Source organism: Leuresthes tenuis, unplaced genomic scaffold (assembly GCF_036924035.1).
Source record: "Leuresthes tenuis unplaced genomic scaffold, fLeuTen1.0.hap1 SCAF_3, whole genome shotgun sequence".
Classification (NCBI taxonomy): domain Eukaryota; kingdom Metazoa; phylum Chordata; class Actinopteri; order Atheriniformes; family Atherinopsidae; genus Leuresthes; species Leuresthes tenuis.
Genome location: NW_027325357.1, coordinates 21398651 through 21418790, shown reverse-complemented (window position 1 = coordinate 21418790; position 20140 = coordinate 21398651). Strand labels below are relative to the sequence as shown.

General features: G+C 40.2%; 1 protein-coding gene across 2 annotated transcripts in view; it reads left to right on the top strand.

Moving 5' to 3' along the window:
• LOC140303677 (histone deacetylase 7-like) overlaps positions 1–20140 on the top strand; it is a 40554-nt gene that overhangs the window by 6826 nt on the left and 13588 nt on the right. Inside the window, exons 2-15 of one of the 2 annotated variants that reach the window (XM_072382532.1) lie at positions 11648–11832; positions 12416–12503; positions 12853–12967; positions 13215–13294; positions 14060–14173; positions 14392–14489; positions 15045–15137; positions 15571–15724; positions 16944–17179; positions 17479–17685; positions 18252–18459; positions 18615–18748; positions 18871–18991; positions 19092–19135. In XM_072382532.1, the coding sequence (XP_072238633.1) occupies positions 11701–11832; positions 12416–12503; positions 12853–12967; positions 13215–13294; positions 14060–14173; positions 14392–14489; positions 15045–15137; positions 15571–15724; positions 16944–17179; positions 17479–17685; positions 18252–18459; positions 18615–18748; positions 18871–18991; positions 19092–19135 (1824 nt within the window). In that variant the 5' untranslated portion in view covers positions 11648–11700. Of the gene's footprint in view, positions 1–11647; positions 11833–12415; positions 12504–12852; positions 12968–13214; positions 13295–14059; positions 14174–14391; positions 14490–15044; positions 15138–15570; positions 15725–16943; positions 17180–17439; positions 17686–18251; positions 18460–18614; positions 18749–18870; positions 18992–19091; positions 19136–20140 lie in introns of both variants that reach the window. The other variant, XM_072382531.1, reaches the window with a different exon arrangement.

The window sequence follows — 20140 nt, the reverse complement described above, 5'->3', positions numbered from 1 at the left end:
TGAACTGTCATTATCATTTATGGCGTTATTAACATAATCAGGGATGGTTAAATTCAAATGACTGTCACTGCCTCAGTTTTATGGCTCTGGAGCTGATGTTGGCTCACTGTTACACCGCAGTGGCTTCCTTGAATAGAAATTGAGTTGCTGTTGTTGCGACCATGAGCAGCTGTGCGGAGTTACCTCATGTCTTTAGAATGAAAAATGCATACGTTTGCAATCAAAACTGATCCGAGAACAAAAACGGACACTGCATTAAAAAAAGGTTTTGCTCCACATGAATTGAGTTTCAGATGTGAAGTTATGTTTGTGAATTTAGAATTGAATGAATATCTAGAATAAATATTTAGCCGTCATCGCTAAATGTAACTTTTGGCCCTTAATTTGCTTGATTTTGACTCACACAGTAATCAACCCATCCAAAAACACAGAGATGTGAACTTCTAGCAAAACTGTGAAATTTTAAAGGAATCATAGGAGCTTGAATAATTCTTCTTGGATCTTGAAGACGTTTCATCCGAAAGGCTTTTTCAGTTCTGAACTAGATGGTGGGGAGTATCACCTTATAAGCAGAGAGGGTCTTTAAAGTCACATGTGGCTCTGAACCCCCTGACCAACATGAAGGAAGTTGATGTTTTCACTGTCGGGACCAAGTTACCCAAGGTTCTGATCATCAGAATTTCTTTTAAATCCTCAAAATTGGAGGTAAACCAAGGCTTTATGTCAATCACTGTGTTTCTAATGATTACTATGCAGTCAGACTAATCTCTATGTGGAGTAAAGTACTCTTTTACAGTATAACCATGTCACAGTTTCACAACAAGCTGTTTCATGTATTAATTGTATTCTTCTTTTCTTTAACTTTAACTTTAAAAAAAAAAACGGTAAATGTGTTTTCTTCTCAGCTGTAGCCTTACATGTTCGGGGATATCCTGTTGGGTAGACTGCATTGCTTCCACGTGCAGCTTATGCCAAAAGTAACGCTACAGGTGAAGAGTAAACACAATGCACACCAAGTATCGTTCAGTTGAATTCAGCAGCAGATGGAGCCCTCACATCAGCAGCGCGGACACACGCGCGCGCGCACGCACACACGCACACGCACGCAGATGAAAGTGAGACTTCCAGCCGGGTTCACGGGCAGTTTCGCCACCGACAGCTCAGCTCAGTGACAAGGAGACGGACAAACGCAGAGCAACGGTCGCTGGAAATTGGACGATCAGGGTTTAATTCAGGAAACTATTCACGGCTCTGCTCTCTAGCTCTGACAACCACGCGGGTGTTGACGCCTGAAACGGCACTTTTGTTTTTTTTTTATATACTATTACAAAGAACAGTCCGCAAACTGTCACAGTGGCGACCGGTTTAATCAAAAAGCACCGAAGATGACAAGGATAGACTGCCGGACGAGGTTTACATCCGCTTCTTCTGCATCGCTGTCGCATGAATTTATTTGAAAAGAAATACCTCCGAAAGGTAGGCTATGTTTACTTATGCTCCCAAACTGTTGAGTAGCGAAACAACCTGTTATAACACCAACAAAAAGAAAAGTTTAGCGGTGGCATGTCTTCGCTGCTACTTCAGTGCTCTCTTGTGAACAGGGACTGAATGTCTTGTCCCAGTGTTGTTGTTAACAATGCGAATGAAAGAAACGCTGCGATGCTGTGGCACGTCTCCACATCCAGCAGGTGTAAGTCCTCACCTGACTGAAAGCTCCAAACCTAAATGTTGGTCAGTTACACTTGAAAAGGTTGTGTAATAAATGCAACGCTCTGGGCTCCTGGACAACTCACAGGGTTGTTACCCACTGTAGGTAAATGGAGGGAAATGCAATACCTAAGACAACAAACTGACTGCAACAAAAAAAGGTTCCCCAGCAATTATTCAAATCTGTCACGGAGCATGACTAATTCATGGTGCCAAACGCAACTAATAGTCGTGAAATTATCGTATTGAGGGCTAATTGTGTGTTTTGTTTTCTCTGTACACTGCATCTGCCCCCAACTGAGCTGTTGACTGAAGGGTGGGAAGTGTGTGTTACAATAGTCATAAAAATCATTGTACCCCCCCCCTCACTCCCTCAGACTTCAAATGAAACCCACACGCACGTAAATATTCAAAGCAGCCATGCTTGGTAGTGTCCAGGTTAGCTCTCACAGCCCAGGGTGAGGTCATAGCCTCAGTGCTGTTGCAGAGATACAATTACATTAGTTTCATGAGGACCATGCCAGAGGAATCAACACCACCTGCACTCTGCTGCTCTTTTTTTTGTCTATTGCCCTTTCAGTTTCTCCCTCATTTCTTTTCCTCTCATCTTTTTAGGTGTCTGTATGTGAATTTTTCTTTGTGTTAACACATATTTTGTTCTCTCTGTGATACACAAAAACAACTAAAGTCGCTTCTCCTCATTCAGCTAGTTTCAGTTGCCTGTCCCGCCTTAACCTAATTCGTCGTAAGCAATAATTCTTAGAAGACTTATTGTGATATAGGTTGTTATTGCTTTGACTTACTTTTGAGGTATGAAGCAGGGTTTCACCATAGCTAGTGACTTTCTCATAGAAATCCAAAGTTATTCAAAGGAGACATATCATGCCCTTTTTCACAGAAGTTGACACAGTTTACTGAGGCTTTACTAATAGGTATGTGACATGCTTTGGCCAAAGTATCACACAGATACATATTTCAGCCGTGTCTTTACACTTCTGTTTATAGCAGCCAACTTCTGTGGGGTGGGCCTCTTTTGAGGTTGTCATAGACCATGCAAATGGGAATTGGAAACAAATTGCAGTCAAGATCCCTGTCATTGTCCTACGAGAGAGCATGCATTACCTAGCCTGAGACCTCACGCTACCACACATTAACTGGCACACACGGTTAGTACCGGTCACTTATTTAAGTACAATCTTGACAGCCTCCATATATTGAAAAGTTCAACACATGACTACTGTAAGGAACGCTGAAGTAAAGAAACAGGCAGTTGGCAAGTAAAAACACAAGTCACAGATTCTTCTTTGACGATGCTTTCCTGCTCAATAAACCTTGGGCTTCAACACAGATTCATTCCCAGGTGGTTTGTTTAAGATTTCGAGGCTAACAGAAAGATCTGTTGTTTATTGGGGCATTTTTGTTCTTAGAATTCCGATGTGTTTGCTGGCTGGTGTAGTTTTCTTTAAGAGTTGGCTCAGAAAAAAGACCAAATTAAGCTAAAAGTAAGGAAATGTTTCATAGGGGGTCTTTTTTTAATTGTCTTTAGTTGTTGTAAGAGTTGTAAGTAGAGCGAGAGAAAACATTCTGACAATGGTTTGTCTGGACTTCCCCTCTCCATAAAATGTCATAACAGTGTAAATTGTTTTCCAAAACTCAAGAAGACATGTTCTGATCACTTGTTTTATCCAGTGACCAATGCAAAATGTGATCGGTACAACATTTTTTAAACATTAGGGAAGAATGATTAAGGTGGATGTGAATGAATCTGCTGGTTGACTAAAGTGACTGATAACGGGACCCTCCATCAGAAGAATCAATCACTGGTTAGTGGTTCAACTCTACTCCAAACATTGGTTTTTATACTTTGATTGACCACAGATAGGCATTTAATTTTATACTAAGAAGTAAAGCAAAGTCATAGACATTTTTAGTGATCGGTTCTTTATATGCTGTATGCCATTTTGGGTTTGTTTTTGTACTGCACCGTTGTATAGGGGAATATCAACCTTTCCACAGGACAGATAACCTTTAAAAGTCCCCAGTGTTTTCCTAGTGTGAGCCACAGCAGTGCACTGACAATAGGGACAGTGTTCTGGACCGGCCAGAGGCCCAGATCACATTTCCTGTTCCTGATTTAAGATCAACTCAGCTGACTACTGATACACTCTGCCCCTCAAAAACACAGCAGAAGAACCATCACTCTGCTGTGTATCATGTGAGTGTGTATTTGTGCGTGTTTGAGAAAGAAAGAAAGAATATAAAATGTATTAGGGAAATCAACAAAACAGTAACTTTATCAAAACCAGCAGTAAAAGCTGGCTAGAACCGCAAGACAGTAACCTTATTCTTACTGACTGCAGGGTGAATCTGAAACAAAGAAGCCCTTCTGTGTACATACTCTTCTTACCCCGTGTGCAATAACAGATAATGTTGCTGTAGACATTATAATGCCGGCACACGGGTGACTTATAGTAGGAAGTCGACATGAGAACCTGTTTTCTCATTCAAATCCACATGCCAGCCAGATTTTCACGTGTAAAAAAAACTAGTGTATGTGCCAATATTTTTATGTGTGGGTGTGGAAGCCACTCTCTCAGGTAGCATCTGTAAATGTTAGTGTCACAGAGCAGGGGTGGATATTTGTGGGTGGGGATGGCATGCTTAGACCACTGAACTGAATCGGCTCATGCCTGGCTGCTCAGTGACTGTTTCTTTTTAAGTACATAAAGGAAATCAGCCGGTGTTCTCGTCAGGTCAAGTTGTGGCTCGGGCCTACTTTGCATAATTGAGGGCAATGTTAACCTGATCCTGCGTGTGGTGTATCAGAAAGGTGGTGTGTAATTAGTATCTACAAATGTTCTGTGTTTCATCTTTCTGTTATGACTAAGAAGTACCTGCCTGGGCATGAAAGCGTCAGCGTCCGTATTTAAGCAGTATCTTAAATTGTGATGATGAAGTTTCAGACTCATGCCAATCTTATGACAGCACTTTGGACCATATTTAGCTATGTTCCCCCCTGTGACCCGGTCGAACCCACAGGCAAAATAATGAAACCCTTTTCAACAATTGTCAGTCTGTTTGTCTGTATAAAATAAAGCTGGAGAGTCACATTAAAAAGCATTCAAGCGTGTGATACAGTTAACTAGAGACCCCTCAACTTTTCCTGCCCTGCCTTAGGGGTACAGGATCAACAGAAGTTTTATGATACTGTGACCTTTGAACATTCGTCCAAAGAAAGCACCAGAACAACAAAACACTTGTGACTAAAGCTTGATTTATGCTCCTGCATTAGGGCTGCATCGCAGGCTACATAAATGGTCTATGTTGTTGTGATTATATGTATACCTGTGCCATGGTGTGTTTTCATTTCTCTGCAATTAGACTGTCAGTCTTTCCGCCATTAGTATGTTATAGTATAGAGTAGAAATAGAAAATACTTTATTCATCCGCCAGTGGGGGAAATAGCTAAAAAACAAAATGTAAATAAATAAAAAAAAAAGTGTAAATATTTACAAAGATTGAATATTAGATAACAACAACACTACTACTACTACTACTACTACTACTACTACTACTAGTAATAATAATAAACAAATAAATAAATTTGAGAAGAACATGTCAGTAGTCACTGTTAAAAAGCCTTTTGGCTGTGGGGACAAAGGACCTCCTGAACCTCTCAGTCCTGCAGCGCAGAGAGATGAGCCTCTCACTGCAGCTGCTCCTCTGTCCTGCCAGAATGCTGTAGAGAGGATGTTTATTATTCTCCAAAACAGAATATAATTTCCTCCTCATCCACAGCACTGAGAGCCTCTAGCCTTCTGCCTACCACAGAACTGGCCTTTTTCACCAGTTTGTCCAGGCGCCTACCGTTTTTGTCTGTAGTGCAACTTCCCCAGCAGACAACAGCATAGAACAGTGTACTCTCAATGATAGTTTGATAAAACATGCATAGCATGTCAGTGCAGACATTGAAGGACCTCAGGAAGAAGAGACCGCTCTGGCCCCTCCTGTGCACTGCTTCTATGTTGGCAGACCACTCCAGTTTATTATCCAGCACCACCCCCAGGTATTTGCAGGTCTGAACAGTCTCTATCTCCCCTCCATCAATGCAGACTGACTGGTATGGACTTTTAGATCTCCTGAAGTCCACCACCAGCTCTTTGGTTTTGGTGGTGTTCAACAGTTCTTTTTGGACCAGCCATTGAAGGTCCTGCACTCCTTCTCCTGTCCACCGTATTTGCTGTGTCCACTCCTGTTCTCCATCTTACGCAGGACTTCAGTAATATACCTCGCTTGATATTCTGTCCCAACGGCAAATAGCACACAATCACCATGGCTCATCAATAGAAATGTGATTAGCTTCTGAGTCTGAACATGACAGCGGTCCTTGCACATCTTCTTCTGAGGACACTTGTAACTGAGGCCAACAAAAACTGAGACTTGCCCCAAAAAATAAAGACGTCTGATCATTCAAAGTTTAGCTCTTGTTAGCTAATCCAATAAATCAGTATGCATGTACTGATTTATTGGGTTAGCTACCAAAAGCCGTGTTTCCATGCACCACAATATTCCAGCCACTGACGTTCTAGATAACATGTTATTCTCAGTATTCATATGAGTTACATATATAAGGCATTTCTTTCTTTCTGCCATTTGTATCTTACAGAGCATTGTCTGATTATTGATTCAGCCCAAATAATGAGGCCTTATTCCATTGCAATGTTTGTGACCAATCAATAGCTTCAATCAGCTTGATTAAATTTGATTCAGTTGCAATTCAGAGGGCTGCAATTATAATCAGCATCTGTGATACAGTATGCAGTTACAGTGACGTAAGCCTCTCTGACCTCCTGCTGGCTTTCCTCAATGATTCCAGGTTTTGATATAGTTGTTGAGCATTGGGATCACTGTGACAATGAAACATCTTTGAGATGGGATATTGTATCTCAGCTTCTAAGTGTTCTAAGACTGAATAAAAACGCAATACCTTGGCACCAAAAGTTTAGACGGAGTTTGTAATTTACCTTGCCCTTACAAAAATTAAGTAGTAAATGAGCAAAGTAAACTGTGAAAGTAGAAACTTTCACAGTTCCTTCTTGATGGTCCTCTGGTTGTCAACAGTTATGGCCGGGTTATTTTCATACTTCCCCAACTGGAAACGTGTAATGTGGTTTCTCACGTTTGTCATGTTTCCAAAGTATTGTTTTTCAGCTTCACAAAATCCAAAGTGCCTCCATATGCTAGCTTTTCATGCAGCGAGTGCTGGTTGGGTCCCTCGCTCAACAACTCTGTGCATACTATAGAGTGTCTGAGTGCTTCATTACCACTTCCAAGTTCCACACTTTGTTTTGGATTAACATTACTATCTCAATTAACATTCATGAATATCTATTTTTCACAGATGTGGACCAGTTCAGAATCTTTCCCGTCACGTCAAGATGTTTTTCTCCTTTCTCCATTTTATGTCATATAAATACTATTTACTGGAATGGGGTAATTTCATTCAATTTCATCAGTTTATCAGTATAGTCGTTGGTTTATCAACTCATTACTTGTTCACATTCATCTGCAGTTTTGGTAAAGTTCCTGATAGCTACTCGCACACATGCCTTACACATACAGAGGCATTTGTTGGCTGTTGGGATTGCTATTAATACACTTTAATGCACTCACATACACATGCAACGCACTCATAAAAACAAATGGGGAAATGCTATTAATATGTTAAGGAATGGCCATGCACAAACTTGCTGTTCCTAAACACATGTACACTTGCATGATTACCAACAATAACACGAGTGTTTACTGACAGGTGACCCTAAAAATAAGTATGGTCACATGCACTGAAACTTGCACAGAGTTGCCACAGTGCTCCTTCTGAAGAAACAAATGGGCACTATAAATACACTTGCGGCAACACACACCAGCACTGATGCACTAATACACGTGTTTGCACCATCAACTGTCGCACAAGCAGATCCTACTTATGCAAACACAAAGACCTGCTGTGTACACTCAGAAGAAACAACTGCAAGCTAATAATATCTCGGGGTGCATGGGATGGACACACACACACACACAGGCACACACAGAGGGATGAACACATAGGGAGATTGATACTCCAGCTGCTCGGAAGCAGTGGGACAGAATGTGCCCAGCAGCTGTGGATTCCTACAAGGAAGGGGGTGGGACATAGTAAAGGACAGAGGGAAAGGTGGCAGGCAGGGGGTCTCCTTAAGGTGGCCAGCATGGCGGAGTAATGGTCAAGACAAGTGTTATTGTCTTCTCAAGCAAGGTCTTGAATAAAGAACTGAGTGTAGGCACAATGAACTTACATGCAGCACAATTTGTCATACCTGTAATCTATTTGGAAACTGTATTCTTTGCTTAGATTCATGCAACACTTTGTCTCTGAATATAGGGATATAACAGTAACTGGCTCTTAACCTGAGTTGTAACTTCCAGACTTCATGCTCTATCACCACTAACCCAAACAACGAACAAAGCACATTTAAGCCGTAGTTTGGATGTAAATACTGCAGAAGGATATCTGAGACTCCCGAGCTGCAGTGAAGCCATTCAACCAAAATAGCAGCTTTTGCTTGTCGAAATGAACTAAGAGGATGTTATGGTGCAGACTAACTTTAGAAACAGGAAGTCACTGTTTCTGTGTGAGCGTGTGTCTGTGCATGTGTGTTTGTGTACAGCAGTAAAGTGTATGCATGTGTGTCCGTGGTGTGTGCATGTGTGTTCGTGTCAGTATTTCAGTGGGTTGCTGCAAAGGGCCCGCAGAAAGAGGATGATGGTGTGAAACGAATATGCTATTACAGAAACCAGAAGTTTGTCTCCTGCTATTTTTAGCACCACAATGCTCAAAAGAGAGACATAGAAACAAGCACACAGAAACACACAGATCTTATCAACTTTTACTTCTTCTTATTCTTAAAATGAACCAGATTTTATCTTGTTATTTTTTTTTGTACGATTGATATAGAGACCATGACATAATCTTAACTAAAAATACAATAATTATGTGTATATATATATGTATATATATATACATATATATATACATACTGTTTAGTTAGCTCTTTAAACACGGAATGCAGTGACCAAGCTGGTTTTGTGTCATTTAATGAGTCACACGGAAACTGCCTTCGGTCAAATATTTCGCATCGGTGCAAAAACTTGTACACGTTTATTTGAAAGGATTTTTCAGATGTTATATCGACAGTTTCCCTCCATTGTAGAGTGTCATCTTGGATTTGGGGGTGCAGCGGCGTGCTGTACACTGGCGCTGGTTTTCAGTTGTGTTTCTAAGCTTGTGTAGGGATCACAGCTATAGAAGCATCTCTGCAGTACTGCCCAGGGGTCCAAAGGAAACAACACTGGCTCATCACCTTTTCTGAACCCTTTTCTAAATCTTGAGTTCTGTTTCTCAGTTTTATGTCGAGAAATGTTTTATTTTTTGTGATGTTGTAAAGTTAATACGGCATTCGAATTGTTTTTCTCCCTTCACATTTGACACAGTTTTACACAGCTTTGACTGTCAGTGGGAGAGCATGTTTTGTCACATTGCTCAGTCAATGGAAGTCTGATGGAGCTGTTACAAATTGGCCTTTGCTGTTTTCTGAGTCAAAATATGCCACAGGTGTTTCTTTTCTGTTTATATCTGAAGTAAGATTGACTTCCTGATCATTTCCTCTCTCTCAGGGGAGATTACTTTTTTGGTAACTGTGTGTGTGTATGTTATTGTGTGAAAGTGTTTTCAGGCTATCTGGCTTCCCACCATCACCACCAACGTCCTGCTCCTCTGGTGTTTGTTTGATTTCCTTTGAACACAAAGGCAGTCTTCTGGTAATATATACTGTGGTGCTGCAACAGGTTCTTCCTGTTGCATCTTTCATTTTTATTACAGTGTAAAAAAGAAACGTCTGAAGAGTTTAAAAAAACATCAACTTCGATAACATAGCACACTGTACAGTCACCCAGGCATGGACCAGCTGACGATGAGACATGCCTTTTCCTCCATTTGTTATCTGGCATGGTTGGATTGTAGTCATACAGGAAAATTCTACATTTAGGTTTTATTATTTTTTTTGTCTGTCATTTGTTTTCCTGTGTTACAAGCTACGCACAGAATTACACACTTAAGATTTATCTTCTTAACAAAAGCTTGTTTGTTTTGCTTTTCTATGTCTCACACTTACAGCAAACATGGGATCACATGGCCTATCCCTGTCAAAAAGTTGTTATTTTGAACATTGTGTTAAGCAGGTCTGCAGAACCGCTTGGATTAGACTGTGGGACAGGATCTTGAATTGTAAATTGCTCTCGTCTTTTTAATTCTCCGTCTGTTTTAGTTTTTCCCTTCTTTATTTTCTACTGCAATAAAGATTTGTTTTCATCTCGATGAATCAGTTCATATATGTCTGGTTCTCAAAATGCTTTCAAGCACATTCGAGTCTTTCTCATTGTTAGGAATGAGGGCCAAACCACTTGGCTTTTTTTATGTTCTGTAAGCCACAGTTTTGTTTTTAGCTGGTTTGTTCCAAGTATGAAAGTTTGATCAGATAAATCTATAACTTATAGGCTGCAGTTATGTATACACCACTCTTGATAGAGCTGATCTTAACTGCGCAAAAACATTGCGCATTTTACTGCACATTTAATGTAGTTTATCAACAACTCATTCGTTAGATTGCTGACTTCTTAACCAAGTGCGAATTAACATTTCCAGAAATGCTGTGACCTATGTCTTAGTGTTTTACAGTGCGGTCCACAACAGGTAACTTTATTCAGCATGGTTTGCAATTCAAGAAACGTCCACCCACAGGAATTGTATGACTAATGTTGTAATATCTTTGGTTGCATTTATGCAGACAGGCAGTTTCAGTAAATTTCCACATCTGTTCCTTTACCCCAGAGGGTACAAGGTGTCTCCTTCCATACTGTATCTGTCTACTCTTTGTATCAGTATCGATATTCCTCTGAATGTTTATTGGTTTCAGGTGTCAGTCACTTTGGCACATGAAAACAGTATCAACTTATCTGTGTGCTTGCAGAGGTTTTAGTTTTTGTTCTCAAAACTTGGGAAAATATCCATGCATGTTTTCTTACTAGTTATGGTTAGCTCTCCTGCAAGCTTTGACTTCAGTGGGTCATGCCATCAGGCCAAATTTGTGCCATTCATACCACAGTTGGAGCACTCAGGTGTAACGGAAGGATGATATGTACAATGGACTTTAAGTTAAATGACTTAAAACCTTTGCTATTCCTTGCACATGTAAAATGACACTGAAGCTTGGTTCAGTTATTTTCCTAAATTTCGGTTTATATTTCTTTCCTTTGCAATGATAGATTGATTTACCTGACCGAACTGCATGAAAGACAATGTTCAAATCCAACTCCCTGCCCACTTTCTCTCATTACTCTATTTTATGCACCTCCAGCTTCAACATACACAAACACCCTTCTCTTTTGCTTCTCTGAATGTGATGTTGAAAAGTAGCCAGTTCATTTGAAGCAGCAAGGCTTGAACAAAATGAAATATTACTTTGCAACAGCGCATTTTTTTTGGTAGATGTCCAGCATGTACTTACTCTAAATAAACTATGGGCTCTCTTTTTCAGGTTTATTTGAAATACAAACAGTATGTGGCTCTCCGGTTTTTGTTTTGTGTCTTCTCAGATTATTTGGCATGGCATACATGCTTCTGAGATTTCCAGGTTTCTGCTGGGAATCAAATACTTGCACCATTTTCTGTACTTTTTGTTAGTGTTGATGACCTGTCTTGAACCAGCACACAGTACTATGTCACACATATGACAGAAAGAGTACTGTTAAGTTACTGCTAAGTTACAACCGTCATTACATCCATATGCACATGTGTTATCTCTCGTCAATAAACTGCTATTTCTTTCTCTGTCTCCTTCTGTAGTGGATGTGATCGACAACAGTCAGGTTGCATTACCTGTTAATGGGAAGCTGCCCATGGACCTGAGTGTGACCCACAGGTTGTTACATCCAGGACCTGACTCGGCCATGCTATCCCCCCACCCTCCTTTCTTCCTGGGATCCCTCACCACTCAGCATTGCTCTCAGTTTTCCCAGCAGCACTTGCAGGTGTGGCTAAACTTATGCATTAGATGGAGCGTGATGACTTGAGGCTCAGCAGATCTAAGCATATGCAGCAACACTGTGAATGTGCAGTGAGTGATCGGATACATAAACTGGCTGTAAGCCATAGACTAAATGTATTACTGATAGTTTTTTGTGACATATTGAAGCATCACCATAAAGCTTCTGTTTTATTAGCCCACAGTACATAAATAGATCTACTATTCCAATGAAATGTTGACATATTTCACATCAGACAATGTCAGCAGTTTACTTGTTTGAGAAACCCTGAGTACAAGGCAGACAGACCTCCTGCCACATTAGCCACAGGTAGAAGCCAGCTGCTTTCCCCACAAGCCGTACCAAAGTATAATGCTCCACAGAATTTAGTATGCTGTAAACAGGCCAACTTCTCAACATTTATTTCTGGTTGAGTGTTCTTCAATGTGAAACTCCTGACAGGGTATTTAGCACTGTAGACTATGACAGTAGCAGTATTGGTCTCTTTTTGTGTAAACCCCACATACGTAGGCCACACAGACTAAACAAGTCAGTTGTTAATATGTCTTAACTTTTATTTGCTTCACAGTACAACACTGAACAAAGGCAAAGAGAGATGGAGGAGGAGAAAAGAGGACAGCTACAACAGCTGTTTCGAAAAAGTAAAAATGAGCAGAGTGAGTCCTATGTATTGTGTTTCTCTATGCTGTTATGTAGTTTTACAGGTTTCCTAAAATACCATGAGGTTGTTGACGTGTTCCTCATCTTAGTCATCACACTGTACAGTAGAATTCAGAGAAAATAAGGGGATTTCCATTACGGTCAGCAATGTATTCTCTTATTCCAAGGAAATTTGCTGTCAAACCATTAAGAGTCCATGGAGGAAAATGACAAATATATCCGCCCTTACTTGGAAATATCTGGACTGCTTTTCAGTTCCCTGTAAAGAAAATGAAAACTTGATTTCACTTTTGAAAAGATTTCCTCATTAGTCACACATCATATGCTTATGTCATTGTCTGGCAGGTGCTGTGGCCAGTCCACTTGTAAGGCAGAAACTCCGGGAGCATATAATCATGAAGAGTCAGCCTGCGCATGACCGGATGACTCCCAGCCACTGCAGTACTCCCCCAGGATTTGGGTGAGATTGACATTAGGGACATCATGCTTTTCTAAGCAGGACAACCCATCCTCTGCAGAATCATGATTGTTTTATTCTGTAACATGATAAAAGTGTGTTGAAATGATGTTGGAGGGCTGGAATAAGCAATAACCCTGTTTTCTGACAATGTTGAAAGAAAGAAAGAAATATTTTGAAAATAGATAGAGCAGCTGTTCCCATGCTCACTCATGGCTGAAGTACTCTTTTTTGTGTGTTGGTTACTAAGGCTACCAGTTCCTGACATGTCCCTAAAGCCTCAGCCTACACCCTGTGACCAGCGTAAGGACCTCGCCCTGCGTAGAACAGGTGAGGCTCCTGTTTGTGTCTGTTATTGGGGTTGCCACCTTCAGTTGAAATCTGTTATGATCACTGGTTATTTTCCATTTCAGATGTGTTCGTAGGGGGTATGCAGCTTAATCTGAGTTACGCTCATTGACCTCGCTATGCTGCGTAGTTCAATGGAATAGAATATAAGTGTCTCTAAACAAATTTTCCCACATTTTCTGGACTAAAGAATGAAAGAATGTTGAAGTAAATGTTGCGAATGTTGTGTGTCCTTTGCATTTTAATGAATGAAACTCATTGTGCATAAGGCCTGCAGGGCCAGAGAGTGGCTGCTCAGCCATGAAAGCATAAGCGTCAGTGAGACAAAAAGGCCAAAACAGTTACATAACTGTAACTAAGGTATGTGTAAAATGAACTGCGTGAGAGTCCAGAGCAGATCTCCCTTACTGTATGAATGGCAATGGGCGTGGTTCCCTGATTCCTGTACATTTCTGCCAGTTCACCAACCATCATTTATTTGTGTTGCGTTAGAACCCTTAGCACCCACACACACCCTCCAGTGTTTTTGTTGGCATGACGACAACAAATATAGCTTTTATCTGATCTTAGCATGTCACTGATTGATTACTTTGTTTTTGGTTTAATGGAGATTGACCAATGCATACTTGAAGTGTTTTAAATCTTACCCAGCACTGAAGTATTTGCACGTTTCACTTAAACTTGTGTCTGTTATGGGAACCGCTTGTGGACACACGCTTCTTGACATATCTATCTGTGTTTGTGCAGTCTCTGAGCCCACACTGAAATTGAAGTTAAAGAAACTCATCTCAACGAGGCCTAACCCGCTGCAGCGTAAGATCAGTGCCCCTCCTGCTGTCAAGCATAGACCAGAAACTCTGGGTATGATCATCTACACTGAGCTATATCACTCTCATTAGCTTATGCTTTTGATTTATTTGCTTTTGTCACTTTTCGTTGATTGTTGCTTTGATATGTCATTTACAAAGTTCCTTCAAAAACGTAATTTTAGAAACACATACTTGATATCTACTGTAACAGCTTCATGTATTGTCAGTTTAGTTTGATAGCATTCAGTGTTTCTTCATTTTGTCACTCAGATTCTTCTCCAAGCAGCAGCAGCACCTCAGCATCAGGGTGCAGCTCACCAAATGACAGCCTTCATTCAGATAACGGGTCCCTCTCACTGGCTCATGAGGTGAGCCCCTAATTTATATTTCACATCATTTATATGTATATGTTCCATTTGCTTTATGAAGTATTGCAAGGAGGATTCTGGTTATTTGACCTTTTCTCTTTAACAAATACCCAAGAATTAGATGTTAATTGTCTGTTTAATGCAGTAGAGGTTTCCAGTGACTCAAACTGGGAGATTTTAAAAAGCGTGATAGTCTACTGTAGAGATACATGAATTTTATTTCATCCAATATCTTTTTCTGGTTCTGATAGCCAGAATTTACTGATAAACACTAACATATTTTATAAAGTCCCAATTGTTACCTGTGTGAATGATGATACATCTAATGATAAGCCTAGGCTGTAAACTGGTGTATGGCAGGCTCAAGCAATAGAGTTTTTGAAGTCATTTGAGTACTTATTGCCTGCATGTGAGTAGTTAAGGGAACATCCGTAAAGAGTCAGCGTTCTGTCTGCACGTGAGGTTTACAGTGGACAATTAAAGCTCCAGAAAATAACTGTGACTGTGTTCATGATAGACCATGTAACGATCTTTGCCTGTTCTGCTTATTCACAGAGGTTGCTACTGAAGAATGGTAATGTAGCACACTTTACCCTGCCCTCCAACACCACCGCAATGCCCAGCATCACTGCTGGACTTCCTGCACAAGTAAGCAACCATACTTGAGAATGAATGTCTAAATAGTTAAAGTTTTATATCACACCAAAGGAGAAACAAAATGTGGAATCAGGCATTAATTTAAAGAATATAGTTTACATGTATTTATTGTATGGGTCGATTTGTATTTAAAGCTAATGTCCTAAATACTGCCTGCACACTTGAACCTCACAGACAAGTTGTACATTCAGTGTTTCACTTCCCTCTTCATTTTTGTAGTGCTTTTATATCTTGTGAATTACCCTCGATTGTGGTATAAAGTGGTCTATCTCTTCTCTTACAGACCATTAAGCCATCTATCTATAATTGAACCATCCAGTTTGCTAAACTGTGTGAGCTACACCCAAAAGGCCCCCATGATAGGTCATCTCTGCAGCACTTTTCATAATCTTCTCTCCCCTCTTGTTCTTTACTCTTTCCCCAGGCTGACTTGCGATTGGCAAAGCCAGTGGCAGTATCGCCTCTGCAATCTGTCTACCTGCCTCTGGAGGGAAGCAGTCCAGCTCTGGCTCAACGCCTGCAGCCAGTGCTCATAATTGAACCGCACACTGGGCTGGTGCACTCACAACTTGTCTCTCGTGAGTTGTATTACTACAGAAATACCATAGTATGCATATATAGGACAGAACACATACTATGAAGAGGTGACAACACAGAGAGAGATGTATACATATTTGAATCCTCCTTTTCTCATCGTGGACATGGCAGATGCTTTGATTTCTTGTCAATTCTCACACTTTCACTTTACTTGATTTGAGGTAATGTTGTGATTCAAGCGCAAGTGCACGGGTTTGTCAAGCATAGGTCATTTGATTGTTTCTTTTATTCTAACATAATGAGCAAATTCACAAGATTTGCCATACAGTATTAGAAGATACACAATGTGACATTTAGATCAAAACCTCTCTTCATCAGACAGACCGACATTCTCTGTTTCATTAGGGTTATAGGTTTTTATTTAACTGATTACCATCTGAGGGAGGTTCTGCCATCACTGGACAGTGTTAATGATTCATGGTGATTTTAATGTGTATTGAGCTTTAGTTGTTCATGTTTTTTAGCTAATGTTGCAGCATTTATACAATTGTCCTCTGTACTGTTTTTACGACAACTATTTTTCTAATGTTGTGGAAATGAGGACATCTTGTGTCTTTTACATATTACATCCATATAGTCCATTCTGATTTTAATCTAATGGACTGTAGAAGTCATATTAGTCTGGGTTTCTTTAATGGCTTATCTGTATCGCTTAGCGGGGCATTAATCAATATTTGTTTGCATTTCTGTTTGTTGTGGTTTTGCATGTCCTGTCAAGTATGACAAAAAGCTTGAATATTTATTATTCACAGCAGTTTACAGATAACATGAACAGCAAGACTTGACATCTTAATGCACATGTCCTGCTTATTCTGAAACAAGTTAAATATAATATATATAATATATAATATAATATAATATAATAAAGTTATATTAATTTGAAAGAAATTACATCCTGTTTGACATCCTGTCTGAATGTTATAAATGGCAGAAGGGCGCACTCTATTGAGCTGAGAACAGTGTTGCAGCCTCACAATAAAGAAACCATTCAGCCAAAACCACCAAAATAATAACCCCATTATGTAAACTGTCCTCTCTTTAATATTTTCTTCTACTCCATGTTTTCCTTCCACGCTGTTGTTATTTTTCCATTTTCTTTCTTAAATGTTATTTTTCTGTGCCCTCAGCCCTCTTTCCTGATATTTGTTCTCATCTTTATTCCCTGTTGTAACCTGTTCCTTTCTTTCCTCCTCACTGCAGTTCACGGGTTAAATTCCATTCCTCAACAGCAGCGTTCTCAACTGTCCTCACCCTCCAGAAGAGAAAGCTTAGTCTCCTTGCCATGTCACAGACCTGTGGAGCGAACACATTCAGAGCCACTTCCCTACAACCACTCAATGCTATCCCTGCATGCAAGCCATCACCCCCATCTCCAGCACCAGCAATACCACAAGAGCGGATTGGAAAGGTTCAAGCTGAATCCACTCCTGGCCAAGGTTAGAGGGTGCAGACCCGGACACAAGCATGTTGCTCACAATTGCGATAGAGCTAAATTCCATGACTTACTGACCAATGAATTATCCTTTAGATTAGATTAATTCTGAGAGCTCTGTGTGAATATGCTTGGTTTTTACCTTTCAAAAATACTTGATTAGGCAAATAAATCTTCCTGTATTATCAGTTTGTTACAAATGCATAAAAAGTGTATTTAAGACTTAAAAGAGTTCAACAACATAACATTTTCCCTTTAAAATAGCTAAATGGTAAATCCATTGAGAAGCCCCGTCTGACACAGATTCCATCCGAGGACATGGACCTGGAGGAGACTGGCTCAGGATCAGGTTCAGGGACAGGCTCTGTGTGCGGCTCCGAACCAGGCTCGCTTTATGAGGATGGCCAATGCAGGAGACAAAGCACTGCCAGCACAGACTCAGTTTATGACACAGAGTCCACTACTTCCTCTCGGGAGAGCTTGATCGAGCAGTCACATTTTCTCAGTCAGGTACATGTTTACACACACTAAATGTTCCAGAGGGAAGTTGTGTTTCCTTTCCTTCAAATCTCAATCTCAATTTTTTTTTTTAAAACACGCTAGACCCTCTGTTAAGCTAAATTATGTAACAAAATTGTGTAATGTTTTTTTTATTACAGCTCTTTTATGAAAGCAATTCATAGCTTAACCGGTTATAATATACCCAAATCTGGTAGGAATGTTTTTAATGTTTCGCATCCCTTTTTCTAATTTTTAATTTGACTGAACTATGCTTTGCCATCAGGAGGCACTGTTGCTTTATTTATACTGGCTGGCGAACAGGGACGTAACACTGTTGTTACAGCCTGCTTGGCAGTGTTGACTTTTCTTTATCACTTGCTTGTTCTCAAAAAGCAGAATTAAATTGTCCAGATTATTAATAATTGCTTTCTACTTGTTAAAGGAATTGGACTGCCGCATTTATTGTCTGGAAGTTTACTCCGAGCAGTCTTTAACATCTGCAGCTGCTGCCAAGCACTGCCATTTCAGTCACTGCCTGTTTTTTTTTTTCTTCACTCTCTAATCTGGAAATACAGAGGCAAGTAATCCATAGATCTGGTCTACAGCCAGATGGATTGGGTGTGCCTACCCTAATTTGGCCTCACCAGTCTCACCAACCAGTGATTCGGTCCAGGTCATTACCAGCATCCACCTCCGTGCCTCATACTTCACATCCATCCAACGCCATACCTTCTCTGTCACTGTCCAGTCCTGCTACAGATGTCAAGCTACGCTACACAACAGGTAAACCAATCATTATTTGTCAGGAAGAACTCATTAACCATTACCATGGGGTATGTTATTTACTGATAATTTGGGTATGACAGAGCTGCAACAAAATTGACAAGGGAATATAAGAGCAAATGATGATGGTGATGTGTGTGTGTGTTTGTGTCTAGGTTTGGTTTATGATGCGCAGATGCAAAAGCACCAGTGTACCTGTGGAGACAACAGCCACCACCCTGAGCATGCAGGGAGGGTCCAGAGCATCTGGTCCAGACTGCATGAAAGAGGGCTGAGGAACCAGTGTGAGGTAGGTTGCATTCACTTTGGTATATTTTTTTTTTCAAATTTATAGATGCAAACATAGAAATATATGTATATATCCAGAGAGTATATATAAATACACTGTATGTGTGTGTGTGTGTTTTTAAGTCTATCCGCAGCAGAAAGGCCACCCTTGAAGAGCTGCAATCAGTCCATTCAGAAAAGCATGTGCTTTTGTTTGGCAACAACACACTTAGCCGACTCAAGTTGGACAACCGCAAGCTTGCTGGTAAGATTAGCAGTAGCTCTGAAAACTACAATGATAATTCTTTTTTTAAATTAGTAGAACACGTTAATGACATTAAAATGCTGTAATTCATCTACTGCAGGATCTCAACCGATTTTTGTGATGTTACCATGTGGAGGGGTTGGGGTGAGTGCTGCGCATGTGCACACATATCAGTACACATAAACATCCACACGCACACATCAACGGACCTCTTTTAAATCACAGGTCATGTGGGAATCTTTCCACTTATCTAATTGCATTACTGAACAGCAAACATTACATGGCTGATTATACCTCATTACACAATTTAGCTAATAATACTACAAATTGCTGATGCTATTGTTTTTGGCTAAGATAACTTTTAAACCTCAGAAATCAAAGTCTGTACAAAGGTTAGATGAGGGAAGTAAGAAAAGGGAAAAAAATAGGATGCACGAAAAAATGCTGCAGTGAATTTTAGAGGAATGCATAAGCGGAACATAGACAAATGTGCAGAAGAAGAAAATAAGATAAAATGCAAAGAGAGAAAGAGGAGAGGAGGAAAATTTGGAGGGGGCTGGGTGGTAGTTGATAAGAGGACTGCTCTGCCTGGATTTCCGGCCTTTGGCTGCGCTGGTTCTGAGGGGTGATTGGAACAAGATGGCAAGGTCTGTGATAAAAGAAATTCCTCTGATTTCATTGTTCCCCTGCAGTATAGCAGCACACCATCAGGGATGAGTTTTAAAACACAGAGTAACATAGAAACTCAAGATGGGGTTGTACTGACAAAAAGATGCAATAAAGTAATCGATGAACAACAAACAGGTCTCTGAAATAATTTTCCTTATTATTTTATTACGTTTACTTGTGCTCCATGAGCACACTACTCTATATGAATATAGTCAAGCCATTAGGTTATTTTTTTCTCAGATGCAATTATGACCACATAAATCCTCATACACAGAACTGCTAATAATAGATGTCTTGTTGGCCTCTTGTTTGGCTTAGCCAAATGAAATGTGATAAACCCGCTGACTGTGTGAAATTTGGGCGTTGTGTCATATTTGTTTCTCATTCATTCATTAATTCGTTCACACACTCATTTACTCATTCAGAAATGTGCAGCAACGTCCTAATGTTTCAATTCAGTCTTAGTTGCACCTTTGATTA